Below are 24,171 nucleotides of genomic sequence, written 5' to 3' on the forward strand. Positions count from 1 at the left end.
TTCCATCCGGGACCTCAAGTTAAAAAGGTACTGCCTTAGCTAACACTCTAACCCAAGAGAAGCAATAGAGCAGACCATTTTTTGTATGTCGTCTATAGTGGGCTAATTGGAAGTAGTGCCTCGTGTATTCTAACGGGAGCATTCCATTTCGATTTATAGTTCCGTCCATAGAATGTTGATCATTATCCACTGCTCTTTCTTTACTAACTGTTAAATGGCATTTAAGAGTAATGATGAAGAAATAGAAAAAAAAAACAGCTCTGTGAAGTCGGCAGCTTGATCATGTAACATCATGCAACGCGTAGCATGATATAACGTCATGTGACAGTCTTTTTATTTCCAAGTAGCATGCTGCAAGGACATTACAATTCTCCTGTAACACGTGCCTTTTCCTTAGTCAGCGCAGACTGAATTTAATGCACACACATTTGGCACTGCTACAGGGCCACTTCAATACCACACACCTCACTCAGGCTTCGCTAATGGCACTCGCGATTCTATCGAGCACGATAAAATGCTCTGCAATCCAAGTCATGAAAAGAATGCGTTAGTGATATCTACGAGTATTACAGCTGCCCGTATTTATTCTCTTTGCAGGCACGCAGGAAGTAAAATTGCATTCATTTGTTGAAAATTGTATTTTGTATTCCTGTTTTTATCACAGGATTATTCGTGAACTTCATGTTTCAGTTTCGGAGGCATTTTGTCACGCCTGGTGCAAGGGTGTTCAATATAGATTTTTATTTAGCAATGAGTCGGCCTAAAACCCGTCTAACTCTTACCGTGTAGCAGCACGCAAGCTTCGATCGCACTCAAAAAGTTCCACGCAGATCAAACGCCCTGGCCGAAAGTGCCTGTGTGACAACTCTGTCAAGAAAGTCAGTCATTGGAGATGAGGCTAAACTTAAAAAAAAAAACAGAAGGGAGATACCATCATTATCGGTGCAACCTCAGCAATGAGGGCAGCCCGAAACATCGTCATATATCCAGTGTGTTATCTGATTCGATGATGGCCTAAACATGCTCTCATACATACAAGCTCATACATGTTCATATCAAGCAGTGTTTCGTCGGTCTTACTTAGGTGTGTTTTTGATCCTTTATATAAATGATTGACCGATCCCCACTCCCATCCCTCTCTTATTTCTTAGATGCGGTGTTCGCAATGGATACCATGACGGAGAACTTTACATTCCAGTTTATCACGAATGCTTTCCTTAGCGTCACAATCTTCTTCTTTCTAAGGTACTTTTGGGTTTCCATTGTTTGTTATCATGTTATATATATATATATATATATATATATATATATATATATATATATATATATTCTTTTCACTACACAGTGGGTTTCTGTTGGCGTACGTCGCAGTGGGATCTCGAGAAGTTCTCACAAAAAAGAACCCATTTCTTGTCTACATTGTGCGAGCGTCGCGGCGATATATCAGGTGCGTCATGCTTTGTATAGGGTAAGAGGCTGTTGGTTTGTGTGGTTAACATTTTCCTGGGATATTTTCTTCTTTGTGCGACACTGTGCGACCAGATAACTGCTATTTCTTCTCTGTTGCTTTGCCGAGCATTTCGTCAGTTCAGAAATTAATTATTTAAAAAAAAACTCGAAGCGCAAGAAAACTCTCACGGCGCAAGAACACGACATAGAGAACACCCAGACAGAACACACCATAATCGAGGTTTTACCGGAACGAAAGACGCAGAAAAGCCTATTCGTGGCCAGCGTGTACAGCCCCCCTCGGGACCAGTTACCGGACTTCGATCATTTTTACGAAAAATCAAGAAGTCCACGAATGGCCACCAAGTCGTAATAGTGGGGGACTTCAACGCCTCGCACACGGCATGGGGCTATCATACCACCACGAGGAAGGGTGCTAGAGTGCACGATGCCGCCCAACAACACAGACTCACCCTCTGGAATGATCCTCTCCAGACCACGAGAATTGGAAACAGCGTCTCCAGGGACACAAACCCCGATCTTACTTTTACGGCGGACGTCCCCTGGGCAGAGTGGAGTCGGCTTCCGGAAACCCTAGGGAGCGATCACCATATCCTCCAATTAGATGTAGCACACACCCGTAGACAGACCAAGACCGGAATTGCACGACTAACTGAATGGAAATCCTTTAGGGACAACCTAGATTCCGGAGCAACTATAACCGACATTGACGAGTGGCTCAAAAATGTGCTAGATATAGCAGAACGCCACACCAAGGTCATACAACTTGATGCCGATACGCCCGTGGTTGACGCACACCTTCTCCACCTCTGGGAAGCCAGAAGTGCCCTCCTCAAGAGATGGAAGCGACAAAAGCTCAACAGAAAGCTAAAGACACGCGTCGCTCTCCTTACCAAGCAGGCTCAAGAATATGCGGACCAAATCGCCAGACAGAACTGGCACGCTTTCTGTGACGTGATACCGGGCCTCGCTCGGGACACTGTTTAAATAATAAACGTTTCTCTCTCTCTCTAAGTGCAAACATGCTATCCAGTGAGTTCTTATTCAAACATAGGGATATTATTGGGTGGTAAAAGCAGGACTGAGAGCCGTTTTCTGCCCGACGATGGATCACAACAAACCTGATCTTACCGCCAAATAACGCGACTGCTGACCTAGTTAACTGGAGTTGAAACAAACCTTCCACCTTAATAATGCTTTTGTCACCGAGCGTTGCGTCCTGCAACGCCGACTTGTTTTTGTACGAGCGAGTGTTGTGTAAAAAAAAATTTCTTTTTTCTGCCTCAACTGTTTTCATCACGACAATACAGCAGTCTTGAAAGAGTAATGTTTTGCATGTTATCTCCTCGCTTAAACACTTATCTGTGTTGCTGCTCAGGTTGGTAGTGCCTGCTATGGTGATAATACTCGTGGCTTTCCTGCTACCACTCTTCGCCTATGGTCCGGCGGCGGACGAAGCGTACAACCAGTACATCTACGGCTGCTACAACAAATGGTGGGCCGTGCTATTACAAGCCAATAACTTCGATAACTCCGAGCATGTGGTAAGACAGGGATTTTTTTTCTTCTTTTTTTCGCTTCACAAATTTAAAGAGCGGCCCGGAGATTCCTGCGATGTCTCAAAAAACTCTCGACGAAGCTACATTCAGTAACACTTACTCGCCGTTTCGCAGTGCTTGCAACACCTGTGGTACATCAACGCGGAACTTCAAATATTCCTGGTGTTGGCGTTTCCTCTAGCGCTGCTGTTTATTAAGTAAGTACTTTCATTTTCTCAAGTCGAAGGGTTAATAGGAAGCTTCACAACCTAAACCTGGCTGCCAGTCAACTTGGAGCCCTACAGTCCTACGTATTGAAGGCAGTGTAAAAAGATCACGCGTAAATATACAGGGCAGTATCTACGAGAGGCTATTAGACGATATTAAATATCACCGTGAACAGAATCAGACGCTAAGTTAAACAGGATACACTAAAATTAGGCCTCCTCACTGTATACTCTTGCCACAGTCACAAAATTCTGTCATATTTTCTTGGTCCGCCGTAGCCGATCATTCCAAAAGCCGTACACCTGGAAAACCACTTTTACCACTTCTACCACTTTCGAAATGGATCCGCGCCATTTTGAATTTCTTAAAGGGCAGAAGTGATCAAACAATGAAAGTTAAGTAGCTGTGGGAAGAAAGAAGTCACCTGGCTTGAAGTCAAACCACGATTTGTCGATCATCTATTCAACGATGGATGCACCACCTCAATGGGCGATGTGCACCGTCCTCTACGAGCCTGGAGTCCCTATCAGTCATAGTATGGCTTATTTACCTCACCATAACTTGATGTTTTATTCAGCAAAAGGACACATAAGCTTTGATTATGTGACGTTTAATGGACGACCATATATAGGCAATGCCATAAGGCTGAAATGACTTCGCCCGCAGACTTCCGCATTTTGCGCTTTTTTGAGTAGTTGGAACGTTGGAGAGTAGATGTGATTGTCATTACTTTCTCACTTCATCGGCCTTCGAACATTGCAGATGAACCCAGCTTCCCCACTTTCTTATAAAATGAGAAAAAATAATCCTCTTCTATCTGCTCGAGCAAGAAGACGCGGCGCTCTGTCATCGTTGCATGCAGGCTGCTATTTTATTAGTGAGGAGAGTCATCTTCCATTCTGTGCTGCAGCGCCATTGTAGATGCCCGCATTGGCCCCCCATATGCCTCGTATCCGTAATTCCATAGGATCACATACAATCCTCTCTATAAAAACGAGCATACTCCAATACGAATTCACGCGGTCATGTGGAATAATGGCATATGGGGAATTTTAAAGCGAAGCTTCCTTGCCGAGTTCTAGGGACTTTTTCGTACGTATCTGGCCTCTAACGCCGAACGCGTTTAATGGGAGTTGGTGGCGCCATCTAGGAATACTGCACCTAAGAAATAGTTTACCCTTCAAAGCATGCAATTTCATACAATAATTACTATAGGGAAATGTGGCGCTAGTGTCTACGGGAGCTGCAAGCAGGGCGATTCAGCCCATACAGTTACCTACAATTATACTAGAGGGAACAATGGCGCTGCGAACGCTCAGCCACCATGGGAATGATGGCATGGATTTGACTGATCTTCGTGCTTGGGACTTCAAACGTTCTTGCGACTTCGTTTGTCACGCTTTATCTGGGTCTAAATTTCAAAGCAATTTATACTTTTTTTTAATGCAGAGCGTAATACGACTATGCAAGCACGCATAATCGCTGCTAATTGCAGTGCTCCCGCTTGTTCATGAGTACGCGTGGCGCAATGGTTTCAGTATCAGGCTTCTGTGGTAGAGGTCCTGTGTTCGAATCCTGCCGTCGGACAATTTCAGTAATGTTTATTGAATTATTTATAAATCAGTGCTTTCTTAAAAATGTTCACTTCTCAAAGTAACGAATCCGTTTAAAGTGCGAAGGACGAAGTATAGGCAAATCGATGTACTTACCCCCATCATAGCGATGCTGGCTGAACTGCACTGCTTGCAGTTCGCGTATACGCCAGCGCCACAGTTCCCTCTAGTTATTATATGAAACTCTATGCTTCAGCCAGCATCGGAATGATGGTTAGTACACGATTTGCCTAAAGTTCATCCTTTTGTCTTCAAACAGCTTTAGTGACTTTGCAACCTCACCAGTGCGGCGTTATATACAGGGTGTTTCAGCAAACACTATCAAAAAATTTTGAAGGTTGTCTGTGGCCGATAGGAGGATTCTAGTTCGTGAGCTGGTCTACTCGAAGAGGCGTACATTACTTGCTCAAAAAATTGAAATGCATAATCGACTAATTCACTAATTAAGTTTTTAACTAATTAACTTATTAATATGAGCCATATTGCAATTCACAAATTCTAGCCGTGGAGTTCGCAAGGTGGATTCACTTGAAACGAATTCTCAGGAGGACACCAGTTTAGAGATATCAATTCTCAAACTTTGCGAAGAAATGAATTGGCGTTCCAGTTAGTTTTGTGCTTCAATGCATAAAACGACGCTTTGTTAGAAAAGAACTGGAACGCCAATACCTTTCTCCCCAAAGTTCGGGAATTAATATTTCGAAACTGGTGTCATCCTGAAAATTCGGTCCAAGCAGCCCGCGAATGCAAGCAAAATTGCCGCGCGACTGACCGCTCGAGGCACTTTGCGTGTATGCGCGGGGTTCTTTCACGTTCGGAAAAACACTTTTATCTAGCACGTATTGAGCAACAGAAAGCTGTATCGGGAGTTTTTCATGTTGTTCTACTATTTTCTCATTGACACTTTTAATTTAATTACAATATTTGAGAGGTTGATTAACTAATTAAAGGAGGGAAAGAGAAAAGCAGAAGGCAGGGAGGTTAACCAGAATAACGCCCGGTTGGCTACCCTACACCGGAGGATTGGGAAAGGGGAACACAAAGATGACAGGGAGTGAGAGGAGGAAAGAAAAGAAGGAAATTAGCGTTGAGTTCCCCGACGCGCGTGTGACTATTAGTCAAAGACGTTCACACAAGCCCGTCGTCCTCAAGAAGCGCAAAAGTGCATTCACCGCTCTTTAGGCCGACGAACGATGGGGGCGGTGTTCCAGCAGCACCTGCATGGAAGGCGGCGTATTGTCCAGTTTTTGTAGTGCCCTAGCAAGTTTTTGACTTCTTGAGGCATATCGCGGATAGTGGCACAGCAGGTGGTCGATAGTTTCTTCGGTGCCGCAGACCTCGCATGCTGCACTGTCGGTCACTCCAATTAATGTAGAGTATCTCTACACTCCTAACCAAAGGCGACAGAGAAGCGAAGCTTCACTCCAAGGAAGTCCGAATGGAGGTCGGAGTTGCAGTGAGGGGTTTAATCGATGTATTCGTTTATGTCTTAAGTTCGGCGAGTTCCACTCGGTCAGTGAGAGACTGCGTGCCAGGTGTTGAAGCTGCCTTGCGGCGTCTGTCCTCGAAAGCGGAATCGGAACGCTGTGCTCTTTTTGGTGTGATGCACGAGCAGCGTTATCTGCGGAACCATTGCCACTGATTCCACAATGACCAAGTACCCATTGAAAGACAACCTCGTGGCCTTTCTGTTGGGCGTGATGGGGAAGTTTTCATGATTTCGTATTGCAGCTGTTCATGACATCTGCGTCGGAGAATTGACTGCGTGCACTGCAATGCCGGTTTTGAGTCAGAAAACACAGCCCATTTTCTAGGTCTTTCAGAATCAATGACTTCAAGTGCACGACGCAGCGCCGTTAGCAACGGAAAACAACATTACCTTGGTTCTGTCCAGCTACGTGCGTGGCATTTGCATATTTTTAAACCTTGGGGCATGATAGTTGGGACACCCTGTCTATCGTGTTAAAGAAGCAACCATGACGGCATCATGTCATTCATATCATTCATGCCATGCCGCACATAACATGCCTTGTCATTCGTGTCATGACGCACATGGCGTGTCATGCAATCTGTCATTCATGTCATAACACGCATGTCACTCGTGTCATGACCTTATTGTCTTGTCATCATGGATATTAGATCATGCATATATCTAATATATAATATAAAGAAGCTCGAGAACAAGTTAAGGACCGCACAAAGAGCGATGGAACGAAAAATCTTAGGACTAATGTTAAGAGACAGGAAGAGAGCGGTGTGGATCAGAGAACAAACGAGGATAGCCGATATTCTAGTTGACATTAAGCGGAAGAAATGGAGCTGGGAAGGCCATGTAATGCGTAGGATGGATAACCGGTGGATCATTAGGGTTACAGAATGGATCCCAAGAGAGTGGAAGCGCAGTCGAGGTCGGCAGAAACCCAGATGGGGTGATGAAGTTACTAAATTTGCAGGCGCAAGTTGGAATACGCTAGCGCAAGACAGGGGTAATTGGAGATCGCAGGGAGAGGCCTTCGTCCTGCAGTGGACATAAAATATAGGATTATGATGATGATGATGATGATGATGATGATGATATCTGATATATCAAGTTACAGAAACGACCACGATGGCATGTCAATCATACCATTTATGCCATGACATACATGCCATGACACATGCCCTGACAAGCATGTGATGTCACGATGTCACGACATGCGATGTGCATGCATGTCTTGTCATTCATGTTATGGCATTTATGTCATGTTATGTCATGTCATCCATGTCAGGTCACGCATGCATGTCATTCATATCCTGAATAAATCAAGTTAAGGAAACGACCACGACAGCACCATGTCATTCATACCATTTATGCCATAACGTACAGGCCATGACTGATCAGACAGGTCATGGCATACAAGTCATGGCATACATGTAATGGCACTGAAGTCATGAGATGTCATTCATGTTATACATGCATGTCACGCCCCCCACGCCTATTCTGATGTATATCCAGTTGAAGAAACGACCACGACGGCAACACGATGTAAGTGGATATAGATAGATAGATTCAAAACACTTTAAGTTCGCAAAGAATGCCTCGCAATCAAAGGCGACTCCCGTCATGGACGTCGGCTACTGTTACGTGCACTAGGGTTGCCTGTAAAAAAAAATGAAACGAAAGCCAAAACGTTGGTGAGTCACGAAGGCTTCATCCATTCCAGCCACTTTCTGAACAGGGCTACAGATTTTATGAGGGAAAAAAGTAAAAATGCAATTGTTTTCAGTCTAAAATCGCTGATTCCCAGCCGAAGCTGTCTGAAACGGGAAGTGTTTTCAGTGGCGTGAGAATGGCGGCTGGATCTGGTGGTGACTTCTTTAGCAGACATAGTAAGGATGTTCAATGATCACGCCAAGCCGGTCACACTGACCGAATAGAAAATAAAATCACCCCACTGAGAACAAATTTCGGGACAGCGTATGTGATCGGCCTGCCTACTTTCGCTTCTTTAGTCTCAACAGTCTCAAGAACGCAATTTTTATATGTGGCAGTTCTTGCTCATACTTTTAAACTTAGATTTATTTAGGTGTACTTTTTGCTGCGCAATAATTATCGTTCTTACCCCTTAGTGCCGTTCGTATCTCTTAAAGTGTTAAAGACATCATAACATTTTCTTGTCAAGTTTAAAGTGCATATTTCACTGTAAGCGCACCGCACCGTGTTAACTTGTCATAACGCTGCTCATTGGGGGGTTCGCTTCAGGCAACCGAGAGTGGCTGCTATCATCGGAGCCCTCATGGCCGCTGCGTTCTGCCTTATGACCTGCGTTCAGATCTACTCGTGGGACTTGTTCTATGCTTTCACGAGCGGGACCAATGATATGAGGTGAGTGTCATTCATTTCTTTCACTTCGCGTCGCTGACACCTTCGGTGCCTCCTGCAGATGTGACAATCTTCCTCCGTCGAATCGCGTTGTGAGCTGGTGGTGGCTACGACTTGATCCTGGTTTCTCTACATTGCCTGTAACTTCCCGGTTTCTTGTGCACCAGAAAGAATCGCTTTTATTTGCGTTCGCCAACTTGCATGAAACCTTTATTTTGTCGCTGTCGACCGAAAATGACGCTTTCTATTAACGGCACTGGCTACGGCGTGCAGCCTGCAGTGTTTTCCTCTCATTGATTTTTTCATCAAGCCTCTTCTTCTTCTTCTTGATTGTATTCTTATTCTTCTAGAAAAGCTATGGCACACAGCTACCACAGAGGAACGTGCAAGTAAACAGGTTGAACTTTTTATATGAATTTACGACCGATTATATCACTTAATAAATATGATATAAAAAATTAAGAAAAAAAGTAATCCCCATATTGATACGAAGTCCACAGGAAAAACTTAATTTTCAATCTGATTGATGGTGGTGGTGGTGGTGATGGATTGTAGCAGCAGGTGAGTTTAGGCAGGTGATTAAAGCCGGCAATTGCTCCGCCCAAGCGTCTCTTACAATAACACAGCAGTGTTTCACCATATGTCTATCAAACCAGTCTCTCATAAGAATACGATAAGGAGACGTGAAGTTTCTTTGCGGGCTATAACTACGGCTATAACTGCTAAATATAATTGCGGGCTATAACTTTGCGGGAAATACAAGGTGTCGCAGGCACGCATGTGGAAGGTCCTTTTTTTTTTGCAGATTCTCCAGGAGAACGTCCCTTTCATCTTGGAATTTCGGGCGCGACCAAAGAAAGTGTTCAATGTCTCCTGTCTCGTCGCATGCCATACAGTTCAAATAATTGAGTCGCCCCATCTTAAGTAACTATGCCGGTGTACGTGCAGATCCTGTCCTTATTCGATATAAAAGTGAGGCTTCCTCTCAGTTAAATCTCTCGGTTACGCAGGGCATTTGTGGTGGAACCCAGAGCGACCCAAAGTGATTTCGAATGTCATATTTCTTAACTTGATTACTCTTTGGGGCGTTGACCTTGGCAGGATGATAGAGCGCCACGTATGCAAGCACATTAGCTTTTTCGTTGCCAGACATACCAAAGTGGGAGGGAATCCACTGAAACTTTACAGTGAAGCCTTTGTTGTTAGAGTTCTTTCACGAGGACTAGTGATTTGCGCGGGAACTTCATGGACAGCAGGCCACGACAGAGTTGTTGTAACGCGGCCTTTGAGTCCGTAAGGCGAACCACATTCTGTGGAGGCAAATTTTTTTAGTTTGCGCAGAGCAGCAGCTATTGCCACGCCTTCCCCAGCTGTCGACGAGGCTATATAGTCCATACGGCCAGACCGCGTATATCTCAGAAAGGGTATATGGAATGCAGTTGCACAGCGGTCTTCGTCTACTTTAAGTTGACACAGCCATCTGTGTATACTTATAGGTGATTCGGGTAAGTCGGGTTCAAAAGTTCCAGGACTAGTGACTTGGCTTCTGCAGAAGGAATGCGGCTTTTTGACTGCAATCGTGGTACACTTAAGTTGTGTGTGATATACTCGAATGTCTTGGGCGGTTCTACCTTTTCCGTCTGTCTCGAGCAGCGTAATTCTAAGACTCGAACCATGTTCAGTAGGTAGGTAGGTAGGTCAAATTTATTGAGGTTGGGAAGAATCTTCACCCCGTTTTTTAGGGGCAAGACTGCACCATGTTCAGTGCAATATAAAAATGTTAGCCCGGCCTGTTACCTATACGTGTTAAGAGGGCTTTGCCAGGCGAAGACTCACTCAAACGTAGTAGCTGGTTCAGTAGAGTCTGGGAAGCCTGAAGTCGCAGAGGGCGTGACTCAGCTTCGTAGAGCACTTTCTTATTTGATGCTGGCTGAGGGACTCCCAGGTACAGTCGTATACCTTTTCTGTGTATGTCTTCTAAGCGCTCGTATTGACTATCTGAGGGTTACCAGAGGTAGCTGGTATAGGATCCGACTAGTAACCAACGCTGTATGTAGCCGTAGCATCAACGTCGAGTGGTTGTCCCAGCGTATGCCACCGACTTGCTTGAGCACATGTAGCCATTGTGATGATGACGCCACAACGTCATCAACAGCGCGGCGCCAGAGTAGCCTGTGATCCGAGGTAATGCCAAGAAATCGGACGTTGGTGACTTGTCGAATATGGTATCTGTCCAAATTCAGCTTCGAGCGTGCAGATTTTCTTTCTATTCCAGGAAATCGTATGAATGACGATTTCTCTGCTGATAGTGATAATCCAAGTGTTGACAAGTGGCCCTGAATGGCATTTAGTGCTCCCTGGGGTATTTGTGCGAGGCGACGATGCTGGTAGCCAGAGACCCATATGCAGATGGATGGGTGGTGTTCGATGGTTTAGTATTCTTGGGAGACTAGCCATGGTGATGTTAAATAATAAGGCAGATAAAACACTCCCCTTTGGTACACCGCGAAATATACCTATTTCATCGCTCAAAGTGTCGCCAAGACGAACTCTGATCCGGCGATCATTGAGAAACGTATACGTATGAAGTGCAAGAGATGACCCGTGATGCCGATAACTTGTAAATGGCTGATGATGGCTGTTTGGGACACGTAGTCGTAAGCCTTGGAAACATCCATAAAAACGGCAAGTGCCGACAGGCCATCCGCACTGTAATGTTCTATGTAGCTTAGCAGGTCCAGTACATTGTCTTGAGCACTTAGACGCTGCCGAAACCAAGTCATGCAGGACGGTAGTTTCCGACCCTGCTAGACGTACCAAGTGAGTCTTGTGCATGCCATCTTCTTGATTAGCTTCGCTGCACAGGAGGTCAGAGATACCGGTCTGTATGAGTCCACAGCTGCAGAATTCTTTCCAAGCTTCAAAACTGGTAACACCCGTGCTACCTTCTATAAATGCGGGATATCCCCTCTGGTCCATACTTGGTTAAAAATGATTGCAAATCACGTCGGCTCTTAACTGGTAGGTTAGTCAGCATCTGATTATTGACAAGGTCAGGTCTCACCGCACAGCGACGTCGGAGGCTGCTAATAGCTAATTCCAATTCTCTCAGTGTGAAAGGAATATCCATCGGAGACGATGATAGCGGCGGAGGCGGGTTAGTTGTGCCGGCTGACCTGCCGGAAGACTATACTTGAGCAAAGGCATTCGCAACACAAGCAAGTGTCTTGCCTAACTTCAATGCTAGGGCTTCAAATGGTTTGTTTGGTTGAATGTTTCCAGGTAAGGTTATTGGCGACCTACCATACCCTCCTTGCAACTGGCGTGAATACCGATAGGCTTGTACAAAATGCTGCCCATTGATCTCTTCTTAGTTTTCTTGTGTAACGGCGAATCACTGCGTTAATTCTGTTATATATAGTATGCATTGGTGGGTAGCCCTTCGTCCTCATCGGCCTCCGTTCCGCTCTTCTACTGGCAGCGCATAGATATTGGACCTTTAGGTCCGGAGCGGGGAAGTGGTCGGGTAGCTTCAGCTCAGCGGTAGCTAATCTCTTGCTACGGAGCATGTTCGCGAACAGGTCTCCAGATGATTCGCTTAAGCCGTCCCTGTACGTATACCAATGCGCCACAGGACAGGATCTTGGTGCTATATTCATCAATGTTAACGAAGACTGGAAAATGGTCGCTGCCCATTCTATCTTTACTCTCGTTGACGATGCGAGGATGTCCGCTGAGTGCAATACGAGGATGGCGCTGAGAGGCCGGTGGTCGGAAAAACGTTGGCTGTCTGTCATTCGCCACACAGACTCGCTCAGTGTCTAAAGCATTAACAATTATTTGCTTCCCACGAGCATCAATCACCTTGTCACCCCCGAGAGTATGGTGCGCGTTAAAGTCCCCGCATATAATTTTCGGGGCCGGGCAGCGGCTACAGAGGTCTCTTATGATTTCTACCATCGATACCTTCTGGCGAGAACTCACATATACGGACGCCACGCTGAGGCTTCGGTTTCCCAACTGCATTTGTACAGCAGTGACCTCCAAAGCACTGCTGCAAAGGTCCTGAACTGGTAGAACGTAATTTGGTATTTCACGTCAGACATACAGCATGGCGCTTCCGTTCGGAAATGTCGGAATACTTTGGTTTTCATGGGCGACATAACCAGCAATTGATCTGGAACCTGGAAGGCCAGTCTCGGACAGGGCCAGTCTTGGTACAGGCATGTTGCGTAAGGAAAGCGACAGTTCAGGTAAATAACACGCAAGACTTGCACAGTTCCATTCATAATAAGCGGCACACTTGGGCGAGACGGTGAACATTGTGTCCTGACCGCATTCATATTGCTAGGTGCTTTAAGAGGAGACCGAGCTTAGAATCACTGACTCAAGAGCCAGGACTACTTCTAGCATGTCCTTCATCGAGCTCGCAGGTATCTTCTCTATGTGTGATTGAAGGGCCTTGAATAGAGCACGTAGCACCCATTGACAGTCTTCCTGCATTGTTGTTTCACCGAAACGCGAATGTGGTCGCTGCAGAGCAGATACATAACTTCGCTGTTCCGGTTGTTCAGCAGTCTTCACGTATACGAGGCCTCTGTTTAACAATTTGACTGCTATAGCCGCTCCACTGTGCGATGGCACCACTGTGTCCTGGGTTCCGGAAGTAGGCTTCAGGCTTGGGAAATCAGTTTTACTCTTTGAGCTACATGTGATTCATTGAGCTCCATCTGATTGGATTCAGTGACGTAGTGAATAGAAGTAATGCAGATGTCCTTCAGCGGTTCGATACCCCCAAGCTCATGCGCCAAACGACAGAATAGCATGCGGTAAAATGGGACATACTTTTTTTAAAGCGACACCTTTCTCTGGTTCGTCCCTCCACTTCGCAGTTTGTATGTTTCCGGTTGTTTATGGCCAACTTCGGACACTAGGTGGCACTAAGTGCCTCTAGGTATGTGTTCGATATACAGGGTGTTTCAGCGAACAGTTTCAAAATTTATTTAAGGTTGCCTGTGGCAGATAGCCCAATTCTAGTTAATGAGCTGGTCTACTCGAAGCGGCGGACATTACTTGCGCAAACAAAATTTAAATGCATATTCGAGTAATTAATAAGAATTTACTAATTAAGTTTTAACTAATTACCTGATGGCCCATATTGTAATCTACAAAGTGTAGCCGTGGAGTTCGCAAGGCGCATCCACTTGGAATGAATTCCCGGGATGACACCGCTTTCGAGATATTAATTCCCGAACTTTGCGAAGAAATCCATTGGCGTTGCAGTTAGTTTCTTAAGAAAACGTCGCTTTATGCATTGAAGCACAACATTAACTGGAACGCCAATGCATTTCTCCGCAAATTTCGGGAATATCCCGAAACTGGTGTCATCCCGAGAATTCGTTCCAAGTGGATCCGCCTTGCGAACTCCACGGCTACAATTTGTAGATTACAATATGGGCCATCAGGTAATTAGTTAAAAACTTAATTAGTGAATTTTTATTAATTAGTCAATTATGCATTTCAATTTCTTGTGCAAGTAATGTCCGCCGCTTCGAGTATACCGGCTCATTAACTAGAATTAGGCTATCTGCCCAAGGTAAACTTTAAGAATTTTTGAAAGTGTTCGCTGAAACACTCTATATACATAATTGTCCGATGGTCGCTTTCGAACCCAGGTCACCCAGCACAGAGGCCCGATGCTCTAATGTGTGCCAGAGTAGTTGAAAAGTGTCCAGTTACTTACGAAGATGGCTGAAAATTGTTGATAGATTTGTTAGATGATAGATTTGATAGATGTTGACTGAAATTGTTGCTATACGCGTCGCATAGCAAATATTAGTTGTTGCAAGTGAGCATGCGCTTCTTCTAGCTGACGATGAAGAAATAAGTTAAAGGGCGCGTTCGTCCCAAAAATTCGCTGCGCCTCTCTTATCGTATATTGTGGCGCTGTGGCGCGTTCCTACAAGGCCAAGCACGTCGTATCTCGTGATTCAACACGTTTTAATGGTGAATAAAAGTACCGATTTCTCTGCAAGGTGCACCGCGGTGGCTGAGGGACGCGTTCGTCACTGAAATCTGCAGAGCGTTTCTTGTCGTAATGCGCAAACTGTCCCTTACGAAGATATCAACCCAAGGTTGGTTCTGTCTAGAATCTTTTATTGAAGGAGCGTCCTCCAAGCAGTAGCGACGCAGTAATGAGAATCGTTGGCACTCGAGAAATAAATACTGTGTTGTTTCTGATGCATCGCAAAAATAACGCCGGTGCTTCCTTCTTTTCCTTTATCTTGATTTCTCTTTTTTTTTTTTTGCAGTTCTGCTACCCGCCTTTTGAATCGGGATTACGAAGCGTGGAAGTAGTTTATGTGTTTCCTTGGTGTGCTTCTTGCCCGCCGTGGTTGCTCAGTGGCTATAGTGTTGGGCTGCTGAGCACAAGGTCACGGAATCGAATCCCGGCCACGGCGGCCGCATTTCGATGGGGGCGAAATGCGATAACACCTGTGTACTTAGATTTAGGTGCACGTTAAAAAATCCCAGGTGGCCCAAATTTCCGGAGTCCCCCACTACAGCATGCCTCATGATCAGATCGTGGTTTTGGCACGTAAAACCCCATAATTTAATTTTTTTGTGTTCTTGCGTCTGAAAGTTGAGCTTTCAGACTTTTTATTCTTTTTTTATTTTTCATACAAAAGGAAATTCTGAGCAGGTTTGCATGAGATGCAATAGCAACAGGAGAGCGTCCAGACGAGACCAACGTTTCAATCTCAAGCTCAGCTTCCTTGGCCCTGGTCTTACGCCTGCTTAGCTTCTGCAGAGCCTCATGAAGCCCTCGACATACGATATTGCGTTGGTGCCCTATATGTAACGACGGAGTTGTTTTATTTTTGCCACTTGGAGACTCTGTCATGCAACATTTTTGGTGAGGCCAAGCTTCCAACCGCAGCGGTTCCGCTTGCCAGCTCCCACTGCGTTTCTCGCAACCACTACGGAGAGCACTTCCGCAGTAGAATCGCGACCGTGTCGTATAGTGACGTCGGCGGGCGGTGAGCCGAAGCGTTTGACGCCGCTACCGGAAAAAAAGTGCGGGCGGAAAATTAAAGGCGCCCAAGCCTGTTTACGGACCCCTGGGGCGTGGCGGCTCGTGCGCAAACTACACGTTCAGCGCATACGTGCTTAGTTTAAGCGTACCTTGTAAAAACAACAAAAATAGGGTTTGCGCATTGTCTAACTACGTACAGCCGTCTACACACTCAGATGGTACGTTTCCAGAAACACTACATATGTGGAGTAAAACCTTGTAAAGAATAATCAACGACTAGCTGAGAAAAACCTTACAAAATGGCTATTAATTTATTGGTTTACGAGAAACCAAACTGTTTCAAATGCATAACAAACAAAATGGCTTTGGCAGCACGTCCGCATCCAGTGTAGAAAAGACTGTCGTTGCCTTCACTGCCACCGATGTATGCACTTCGCCAACGTGGAACTGTACGGAACCATATAAGGGTGGTTATAAATAGTCTTCACTATTTCGCGATAGGGCGTAGTAGTACACCCTCTTAAGGGTCAGCCGAGCTGCACATTTTGATAAGCAAGGGTGATAGTGCCCTGGCTGGATACGGTGTAGCGGCTTCGTACAGTAAGCAGTCAGGTGTCCTTTATGTAACATTGATATACTACGTACCTGCATGCGCTCGCATACCCACGAAAATGCGGGCTTTTTCGCTTCTCATTGCGCAGGAGAGTCAAAGACACGCTGGAGCTCATCTACTTCCGGCCCTTCACCCATGTTGGCGCGTACATCATCGGAGTGATGTGCGGCTACGTAGCTGCACAGTACAATAACGTCACAATAAGGCCGGTAAGTCTTGCAAGCATTTCTTACAATTACAAAAACATATACCGACGAGCAAGTGACCCATCAAGAAACAACTAAACAACGTGAATGATTAAATGTGGTGATGAAACGTGACTGTGCGACTACGGCGCCATTTAAACATCACTATGACCGAGTCGTGACTCTTCCATAAGGGGATTTCGTAGCTTGAGAAAAATTTAACTAAATGGAACAGTTAAACAGTTAAAAGGTTTATGGAACGTTAAGTCATTTAAATATGTTAGGTATTGCATGACATAGCAACTGCACAATCTATGGGAGACACAGAAACAGGGCTCTTTAAATTAAACAACAGTAACAAAGTGTCTTAAACATGAACCAGAACCAGAGCCCATCCAACTGCGTCGAACGGGGAAATTATCAATGTTCGGAAGCTTTACCATAATCGTCTACTCACAAGGAATATCTCATTCGCTATTTGTCCGTAATGAAAACAACAAAGGAGGCGCGCCTATAGTTGTCCTTAACCGTAATGAAAAATATTAATATACGTATCTCCACGTCCCGAAAACCGTTCCCTCACTCAATCTGTAACCTGGCCGACGAGCAGATAGGCAACCAGCTGCGGACGTGTCAGGGTTATGGAAAGCTGGTACTAAATTCTGTTGGAAGTAACAGGTCTTCTACCGTAGCATTTCCAATTTTCATTTATTGTATACAGCGATGCGCGTACATGCATGCATCAAATGAGGCCTATAAGAACCTATAACGGTCAACTGTGTGTTTCCAAAAATTTTACGGCTGCTTGACTGTATATACTAAACCATGCAGGCCGAGGTGTATTATTTTATGTTCTTTTTGCATTGCCTTACTTTAGAATTCTATACTCAGGCCGATTAATGCTGAGCTATACGTCAGAATAGACGGCACTAATACCGGACGCAGTAAGGTCGGCAAGATGACATCCGTGAATTAAGTTGATCTTTTCTGCGTTCCATCTTAGCGCTGCTTATGCATGTGTAACATCGACCTGATGATGCCGAACTGCGGATTGCACTATAGTGTGTACATACGACGAAAAAAGCTTTTTCTGCACACTGATAAATTCATCGGGCCACTGACACAAGCTGCAACGGCCCCCGCAAACATAAGCATAGCGATTGAAACCATAGCAACGGACAACTAAGACTGTCATGTTGAGAAAACACAAGCATCTAATATTTCAACCGGCTGATTGCAGAGCAGTGCTGTGCCACTAAACAAGCGCGAAACTGCTTCGTGTAGGTCGTATCTACATCAATACAGTAATATCAAGGAATGCCTACCCAGTAGGTTTGTAACGTGGGGACGTACCCGCTGTAAACTTCAATAATTCCAGAACGTCGAGATGGGCCTGTGGCTCGTCTCATTGGCCCTGGCATGCGGCGTCCTGTTCGCCTCGTTCCCTTGGAATCAAGGCCATTTGCCGGACGCCGTAACCAACGCTCTCTACGGCGGATTCCACCGGCTCCTCTGGGCGCTCGCCTTCTTCTGGCCATCGTACGCCTGCGCTACAGGTCGGGGGGGTAAGGACACAAGGCGTGACGCCGTACCTTATTACCAACGCATGCAATTTTGGGCAAGTTTGAGGTAGATCTATAGACCCCCCGCGGATATCAATGGCATGGCGTGCCGCTACTGAGCAAGACGTCGCTGGTTCGATTCCCGGTCGAGGTGGCCGCTCTCCGATGGAGGCCGAAGGCATTCGTGTACCGTTCTTTTCGGGCTCGTTAAAAAGCCTCAGGTCGTCTAAATTAATTCGGAGTCCGCCCTCCTCCCCCGTATGCGTATCTCAAAGCAAATGAGCAAGCTCTACTAACTTGAACTATATACATAACTTGGGTATGATAGCTGCGCCTCACTGAGGTGCTTACCAGGTGCTTCAGCGAGCACTTACAAAACTTTTTTTAGAATTGCCTGTGACAGATAGCACAATTCTAGTCCATGAGCTGGTCTACTCGAAGAGGCGAACATTACTTGCAAAAAGAGAATGAAATGCGTAATCGTCGAATTAAATAAATGATCTGATTAAGTTTCTAACTAATTACCTTATGGCACATATTGCAATTTGCAAACTCTAGCCGGGGAGTTTGCAAGGCGGATCCACTTGGAACGAATTCTCAGGATGGCACCAGTTTCGAGATATTAATTCCCGAATTTTGCGGAGGAATGCATTGGCGTTCCAGTTACTTTTGTGCATCAATGCACAAAATGACGTTTTGTGAAGAAAGTAAGTGGAACGACAGTGCATTTTACCCTAGGTTTGACGGCGCATATCCCGTAAATGGTGTCATCGGCATAATTATATTCAAGTGGATATGCCTTGGAGTCTCAGCCGCTAAAATTTGTTAATTGCAATACATGCCATAAGGTAATTAGTCAAAAACGTAATTAGTTTATTTTTGGTAATTCGTCGATTATGTATTGCAATTTTTGTGCGCAAGTAATGTCCGCCTCTACGAATAGACCAGCTCATCAACTACAATTGTGCTACCTGCCACAGCCAACCTTTTAAAACTTTTTGAAAGTGTTCGCTGAAACACCCTGTATATATATATATATATATATATATATATATATATATATATCCCGTAAATTAGGGAATTCAAAAGATAATTCAATATTCTTGTCAATTAGTCGACTCGGCATTTCGATTTACTGGGCGAGTAATGTCCGCCTGTTCGAGTGGACCGGCTCAAGGACTAAAATTGTGCTATCTACCACAGGCGATTTTTAAAACTTCCCCGGAGTCCTTGCAGCAACACCTGTGGAAGAGAAGTTTATTGCGAAAAGAAATGAAGCGATCGAAGTTGGCAGGTTGACATTTCTAGGTAATTATGTATTCATATATGCAAACGAATAAGATACAGCATTGTGCATACAAAGAATAAGGAAGAAGGGTGAAAAGGAACACGGAGGGGAAAAGGCTGACGGAAAAAACAGGCGGTGTACAGAGAACTCATTAACATTTACGAAGCGGAATTTGAGTCTGTTCTTACAATGTGCATCAGCCTAGAAAAAATTTTTAATGTGAGAACTGCGACAGACCAAGTATTTCGCGGCCTAAGCATGGCGGTTTGCGACTGCGTGGCGCATTTTCAACTTGACAATAAACGCCTGTTAGCTCCAAACTGCATGCTTGGCCCGCGACAAATTCATAGTTTCCTTATGTCTTAAACATAAATACAAATATTAGTGTTAATGTGTCTATCCGTAACTAAGTGCGGACGAGTACACTGCAACGCACAAAAATACAAACGCACATAGTGCACTGCACTAAATCTCCAGTTAATACATTCATAGTGGATACGGGGACACCTTTGCAAATCAACTATCATCGCTGTTTGTTTTCAGAGTCAGTATCAGCAGCAGGTATTCATCTCCAAAAGTGAGTAATGAGCGGAATTAAAAACTAATACGCCCCCGCCTCTGACGTATACCTGACCCTTTCCGGGGGAAAAAAGCTATGTAACCTATGAAATACGGCGAGTGAAAAAGCTTTTCTGGTCACTTTTGTGGTGCTTCTTTAACCACGAACCGTTCTCTGCAGTCATGCTCGTGTATGTATCTTTAAAAGGACGTCTCTGGCGGTAAAGCGTGCGCACGGAAGGATATAGTGGCAAAGTACGTGCCTCGTGCCTAATGTTGGGATGTTATCAGCGGAACTGGCGGATTAGAAGTGTGAACACCACGGCAACCAAAATAAGTTAGCTGACAAACATCACGAAGCAATCTTGGTGACATTGGTATTCCTGGCGCAGGCATCCTCAACAGTATGCTGTCTTGGAGCTTTTTCTTGCCACTGTCGAGGCTGACGTACGGGATCTACCTAGTACACGTCCTGCTCTACATAACGCGCATGCTGCGCTTGAGGAGTTACATCAATACGGACGAGTACTTTCAGGTAAGCAGGATGGTTAGGGAGAAATAGGGCGCGCGTACCGAGTTGCGTGATGCAGGAGAAAAAATCTGCTTTCGGGAAAATGGTATACGTCTGTGGAACTAACGCTTGACATGCATGGCATTCTCTCAGTACCCGGCTATTATGAAGGACAAGGAAATAACAGATATGCTCATACAAAACATGGCTTTCTAATCAGCAAATAAAACTGTTCCGCTGTTGTTTGCACTCGCCTTGTCCAGGATGTTTCTTGTATACCTGTTAATCACTATTTACTATTTGCTTAAATAATCATTATTTGCATTATGATGGCGTGAAAAGGTTTCAGAGCATCGTCGAAAATATGCAATTGTTTGAACCACGCTACCTTTCTCACGCAGACTATCTCTCTCTCTCTCTTTCGGTCCATTTATATATATATATATATATATATATAATCACTACTTAAGTTTTAAACTAATTACCTGATGGCCAGCCCATATTGCTATTTACAAATTGTAGCCGTGGAGTTCGCAAGGCGGATCCACTTGGAATTAATTCTCTGGATGAGACCAGTTTCGAGATATTAATTCCCGAATTTTGCGGAGAAATGCATTGGCGTTCCAGTTAATTTTGTGCTTCAATGCATAAAGCAACGTTTTCTTAAGAAACTAACTGGTACGCCAATGCATTTCTCTGCAAACTTCGGGAATTAATATCTCGAAACTGGTGTCATCCCGAGAATTCGTTCCAAGTGGATCCGCGTTGCGAACTCCACACTACAATTTATAAATTGCATTATGGGCCATCAAGTGATTAGTTAAAACTTAATTAGTAATTTGTGTTAATTATTCAATTATGCATTTCAATTTCTTGTGAAAGTAATGTCCGCCTCTTCGAGTAGACCAGTTCATGAACTAGAATTGTGCTATCTGCCACAGGCAACCGTTAAGAAGTTTTGAAAGTGTTCGCTGAAACACCCTGTATATACATAGCCATACTATAAGAGAAGCAAACAAACAATGACACCAATGACATCATAGGGGAAATTACGTGTAGTTCGTAATTGAATTAAATAAATGATAAATAAATGGCAATGAAAGCGGATGAAGAAACAAGTGGCCGCAAATGGGATACGAACCATGTCTTCGCATTACGCTTGCGATACTCTTACCAATTGAGCTACCGCGGAGCTACCGCGGCCGTGTTATTAAGGACGTTTTCTTCTGTTTTTTTTTTTTCCAGCGAAAGTTTTCTATGCTAAATTTTTATCTCTCAAGCTTCTTTTCCGTTGCTTGATCTGTTTGAGTCTGAACTACGCTTTCTTTCGTGCCTCAGTTATCCCTAATAATGTCTGTAATGTACCACAGCATATCGTCGGCTTCGAAGATGCTGCCGTCTTCATCCCTTATATCCGCTTGCGAATTTTCAGTTGCAGCTCTGAGTGCTCTTACATGGTTCCTGAATCTTTCTGGCAATGTTATACACCCAACGTTCACTTGTGCATTTATTTTCTCTTGCACGAGCTCACTCGCCACCATTTTCTTTTCTCTGCATTTGTTCCATCTAAGGAGCACCTCTTCATGTAATCCCAACTTTATGGCTTCTCGATTACCCTATGCTTGCGCTCTTCTATAGCTTGCTTTATATCTTTGTTCCACCACTTACGTGGTTCCCTCTTTCCAATGCAACATTTTTTTTTTTTTTTGCCGTATCTGTCCTTGTCGTTTTGCTGTTCCTTAACGTCTACCAGTTTATTATATTCCCAGACTGTTGTAGGAAACGCCTCCATTTTCTTCTCTGTGTCTTTCGTGATCTCTATTATATGCCTTTCATTGGTTTTTAGAAATTCAGATGCTTTGGTTCACGTTTTGCGTTAGTATTTCTCCCAAATTTTATGGTTAAACGTTTATGATTGCCATCCAGACTATTTTTTCTATGTTCGTCTATCATATTTGGTCTAGTCGTTCGTAGACCATTACTGAGACTAAGGCGTAGTCGATACATGACTTCCTGTTCCGCATTGCCACGTTACCTGTCCATGACACTTACTTTCCCTTTTAACTATCATAAGGTTCGGTTCATCGCGTAGACCCCGCACTAGAGAACTGCTGTAATCCGTATATCCGTCTAAATCAGCCATGTTCGAATTCATATCTCCTACTAAAATCACCTGGCCCGATTTTTAAACTCATTTGTATCGCTTCTAATGCGATCAATCAGTTCTTCATTTTTATCTCTACTATCATTATCTCAGCCACGTCTTTTTGCCTTCCCACGTGCCCCTAATCCATGAATTCTTCAGTTAATACGTCTCCTTTATTCTTTGCCACTTTATACAAGATTGACAATAACAGGCGGGTGCTCCCAACCTCGTACATGCGTTTGATTCAAAGAGTACACGCTAATAGCTTCATCATGCTTAATCATTCAGGGATATTCAGAATGTCAAGTGTCATATATCGACTTGCAGCAAAGCGCCATCCGCCATCTTGCTGAAGTCACGGTAAAAAATAACTTTCTTTTTTTTCTGCCTTCTTCGCCATGTCAGCTTCGTTTAAATTAGCGCTCAAGGACAACGCTTGCTTCCGTACGAAAAATTGCGTGGGAAGGCGCACGCCTGTTTAGCCTATATGAGAGCAACTACTTTTGCTTGATTTTTATGCAAAAGTGCGGCTGTTTTTATTCAACGCAATTCAGATATATTTAAGCGTGTTAAGCATTTTAGCGGCAATATATACAGGGTATCCCAGCTATCACGCATCACGATTTTAAAAAAGAGGAACGGCGCTACGCGAAGCAAACCTAGTGCGTATTGTTTCAGTACAGTGGAGTAGCCGCCAGTAATTTTTTCGCTACTGAGAGTTAATTAGGTAATTGTAATTAATTATCTAACTCGAGAAGTACTCTCCTAATTGTCAAAGTGTCAATGAGAAAGTTGTAGAGCAACATGAAAAACGCCCGATACACCTTTCTGTTGCTCAATACGTGCTAGATAAAAGTGTTTTTCCGAGCGTGAAAGAAGCCCGCGAATACACGCTAAGTGCCTCGAGCGGCCAGTCGCGCGGCCATTCTGCGTGTATTCGCAGAATACACGTGCGTTCATGGCGCAGCTTGCTAAAGCGTTAGTGTGAAAGGCGTTCATTGAAAAGCCGCACATACTCAGTGCACTTGTGGTGCAATCTACTAATGCGTCGGGTTGCTGTCTTTGAACAACCCTTATGACGTGGGTTAGATTCCCATCAGCATCGAAGAAGCTTAAGGGATATTGTTGGGATTCATTATTGTAAAACGGCACATGCCCAGAGGCACATACCCAAGTTGGCGTTGAAGACGTTCATTAAAGAGTGGCACACACCTAGTGGCAATACCCAGTGACTGCCTACTGCCTAAACTGCCTACGGCTGAACAAAATAGATCGATTATAGAATTTTTTTTTTTTACTGGACGTCTGTCCCGCGACATTCAATATTGCACTGTTGCGAGCAGAAAAGAAATGCCCTACAGCTTGCCAATGCCGCCACGCCTTTCAAATTGTAGAAAACCACGGAGGCGTGTACAGCAACCTATCAACGCGCGCCCATTTCGAGAGCACTTTGACGTCGGTGGAAAAAAGTTTACCTCGCGCGACCTAATCCACCGATAGGACTAGCTAATTAAATGTCTTCGTTTTCTTCAAAAGTCCCTGGCATAACAGCGTATCGTTC

General features: G+C 44.5%; 1 protein-coding gene across 1 annotated transcript in view; it reads left to right on the plus strand.

Moving 5' to 3' along the window:
- Window positions 1-24,171, plus strand: part of LOC119436377 (nose resistant to fluoxetine protein 6) — a 40,347-nt gene that overhangs the window by 11,866 nt on the left and 4,310 nt on the right. The window contains exons 7-14 of the mRNA XM_037703203.2: window positions 1,152-1,245; window positions 1,346-1,447; window positions 2,849-3,014; window positions 3,144-3,226; window positions 8,592-8,714; window positions 16,449-16,569; window positions 17,924-18,110; window positions 20,346-20,488. Coding sequence (XP_037559131.1) covers window positions 1,152-1,245; window positions 1,346-1,447; window positions 2,849-3,014; window positions 3,144-3,226; window positions 8,592-8,714; window positions 16,449-16,569; window positions 17,924-18,110; window positions 20,346-20,488 — 1,019 coding nt within the window. The remainder of the gene's footprint in view (window positions 1-1,151; window positions 1,246-1,345; window positions 1,448-2,848; window positions 3,015-3,143; window positions 3,227-8,591; window positions 8,715-16,448; window positions 16,570-17,923; window positions 18,111-20,345; window positions 20,489-24,171) is intronic.

The sequence above is a fragment of the Dermacentor silvarum genome, chromosome 1 (assembly GCF_013339745.2).
Source record: "Dermacentor silvarum isolate Dsil-2018 chromosome 1, BIME_Dsil_1.4, whole genome shotgun sequence".
NCBI classification, from domain to species: Eukaryota; Metazoa; Arthropoda; class Arachnida; order Ixodida; family Ixodidae; genus Dermacentor; species Dermacentor silvarum.